At 41.0% G+C, this 2,466-nt stretch overlaps 1 protein-coding gene across 1 annotated transcript; it reads right to left on the minus strand.

Moving 5' to 3' along the window:
- On the minus strand, positions 541 to 1,540 carry LOC109949990 (classical arabinogalactan protein 4-like). The gene has a single exon (XM_020567275.1). The coding sequence runs from the start codon at positions 1,327 to 1,329 to the stop codon at positions 883 to 885; it is 447 nt and encodes a 148-aa protein (XP_020422864.1). The 5' UTR covers positions 1,330 to 1,540; the 3' UTR covers positions 541 to 882.

Consider the following 2,466-nt stretch of genomic DNA (forward strand, 5'->3'; position numbering starts at 1 on the left):
TTAAGTGGTTGATATCAATGACTAGGATGAAACATAACAGTAATTGGTGATGACCAATAAGAAAATAACAAGCGTAAAGTTAAATCAAATCGTTTGGATTTCCACATAGAAAAAGAATACAAGAATTTTAATGATTGTATATTAGAAAATGCTATAGTCTATCTAAAGTCCAAATCACTTTCAAAACAAAATTATTACCACCTAATTTCCTCCTGTTTTTTTTTTAACTTTTCATCTACAAGGGATCACACGTGGGAGAAACACTATGGAATCACACAAAAGAAAAGACTCAAGTTTAATGGAGCACTTGGAAGAAATGATGGTAACTTTTGAAAATTGTTGGGTCAACGTCAAGCATTGGAAGAAGCTTGCAGACAAGCTAAGGGAGTCGGATTCCACATCTTTCTGGCACAGCATATGCTTACCCTTTGTCAAAAGGTAGAGCCACCTAACCCTACAAAATTATGCCTCAATTTTCTCTCCAAATTACTTCCTCATTGGAAATGTGGTAAATTAGAAAAATGAGAGAGAGAAAAAAAAAAAAAAAAAAAGAATTGCAAACTGTTTTATTAAACTATCATCAGATGTACATCCAAACGACTCATCTACAAATGTGTGCACGTGTCGACTCCGAAACAATATGAATCACCGAAATAATTAAGAGCACTAATCACCATCCAAATATCCTCCATGAGTCAAACCCAATATAAGTTAAAAGGAAGAAACACAGCAAAAAAAAAAGCACTAAAGCAGAATCAAATGAAAATAATAGATCTCGTCCGTCCATCAAAACCCAGATCCAACAGCCTACGAGTCTCCAAGTGGACGAACTGCAAAAAACCCAAGAGAGCCAGCCAGCCAAGGCCAAACTCTACGAGCGTCTTAAGCCAACACAACGGCAAACAGGGCTCCGGCGAGAGCAGTTCCGGCAATAGCAGCGCGGCTGGCCAATCCAGGAGCGTAGTTCCCACTGGGAGGAGGAGGAGATGGGGTTTCGGCAGTTGGGGAGTTCGGGCTGCCGGCTGGGCCCGCGGGTGCAGGTGGAGAAGTTGAAGGCGGTGTCTCGGCTGAGGGGGAGGAGGCTGGCGCTGTGGTGCTTGGAGCTGGGGCTGTGGTTGGAGATGGAGTTGGTGACGTGGTAGGTGCCGGGACTGGTGCGGGGGATGGAGGGTTGGCTGTGGGTGGTGTTGCGGTTGGTGGCTTTGCGGTTGGTGGTGTTGCGGTTGGTGGTGTGGCGGTGGGTGCGGCGGACGGGGCTTGGGCTATGCATGATGTAGCCAAGAGACCCAAGACCAAGAGAACTTGAAACCCAGCAAAACCCATCTTCATTTTTTGTTTCTCTTCTTTTTGTGGAAGAGAGAGAGAGAGAGAGAGAGAGAGAGAGAGAGGTTTTGATGAGTTTTTGAGAGTTTTGGGAGAGTGGGAGTTTGGGGAGTGAGGGAAGGGTTCAAAAGGAGAGGGGAATATAAAAGGGTTCAGGGAGAAAGTGGGGGGCTGTTGAGGGACAGCTCGTTTCTAAATTCAATAATGTGAGATATTGAGATTCCTTCATGGAGGGTTTTAATTTAGGGTTTATTATATTTATACATTTAAAAAAAAAAAAAAAAAAACCACATTGCATTTGCATTTGCATTTGCATCTGCATATGCACCCACCACGACCACATTACATATTTAATTGTAACAATTTTTTTATAAAAACAATTACTAATTTAATAATGTGGTTAAGCCAGCGAGGGCGGTGTGAATAATTGGTCAATTCTTTCAACTTTCTTCAAGGATCGGGTACGGGCAGAACCACCTAACAAGAATTGCTACGCTTCGACGCGTGTCCTAATTAGGGTTATATCGGTGATTTAATCACAGTGTGAACATGGTTTAAGGGCTGAGATTGTGTGATCATGGCAATTTGGGTTGGACACGTCACGTGTTATGGTTGCTTGAGGGTTAGTAGAGTGTCTTTTTCTACCACATATTTGGTGCATTCGCATTTTCGGCTTGGCAATATAATAGTGCGGAGCTTAGCTTTTAACAGTCTGGATTCAGTTGTTGCCCTTTTCAACAACTCCAAACGTGGTCGGTGGTTTTACGGAAATGACCCTTTGATTATTAGTTGTTGCTAATTATCATTAACAATCACACTAAACACACACCCACACACAGTGTTGCCTAACCATCTCATGTAACGTAAACAAGTATTGCTAAGTCTTCAGGCTTAGCCCAACTTGTGATGGTAGGTGGGAAAATAAATTTGAAGACAATATTGTTTTACAATCAACACAAAAAATATAAGTAGGTAACCTTATTTTGTTTATTGTTAACAATAATGCTGAATGGACTATATTTGTTTATCGCTTTGTAAATTATATTTCCAATAAAAATAAGTGGGGATTTAGAACTCCTAACCTCGAATGCATAAATAACTGATATTAACCATTTGAATTATAAGTCTTTGTATATTAAAGAC

Source organism: Prunus persica, chromosome G6, assembly GCF_000346465.2.
Source record: "Prunus persica cultivar Lovell chromosome G6, Prunus_persica_NCBIv2, whole genome shotgun sequence".
Taxonomy (NCBI): Eukaryota; Viridiplantae; Streptophyta; class Magnoliopsida; order Rosales; family Rosaceae; genus Prunus; species Prunus persica.

Bases quoted from the DNA above. Each gene is read 5' to 3' on its own strand.
- LOC109949990 (XM_020567275.1), bottom strand. From the start codon at position 1,329: ATGAAGATGGGTTTTGCTGGGTTTCAAGTTCTCTTGGTCTTGGGTCTC.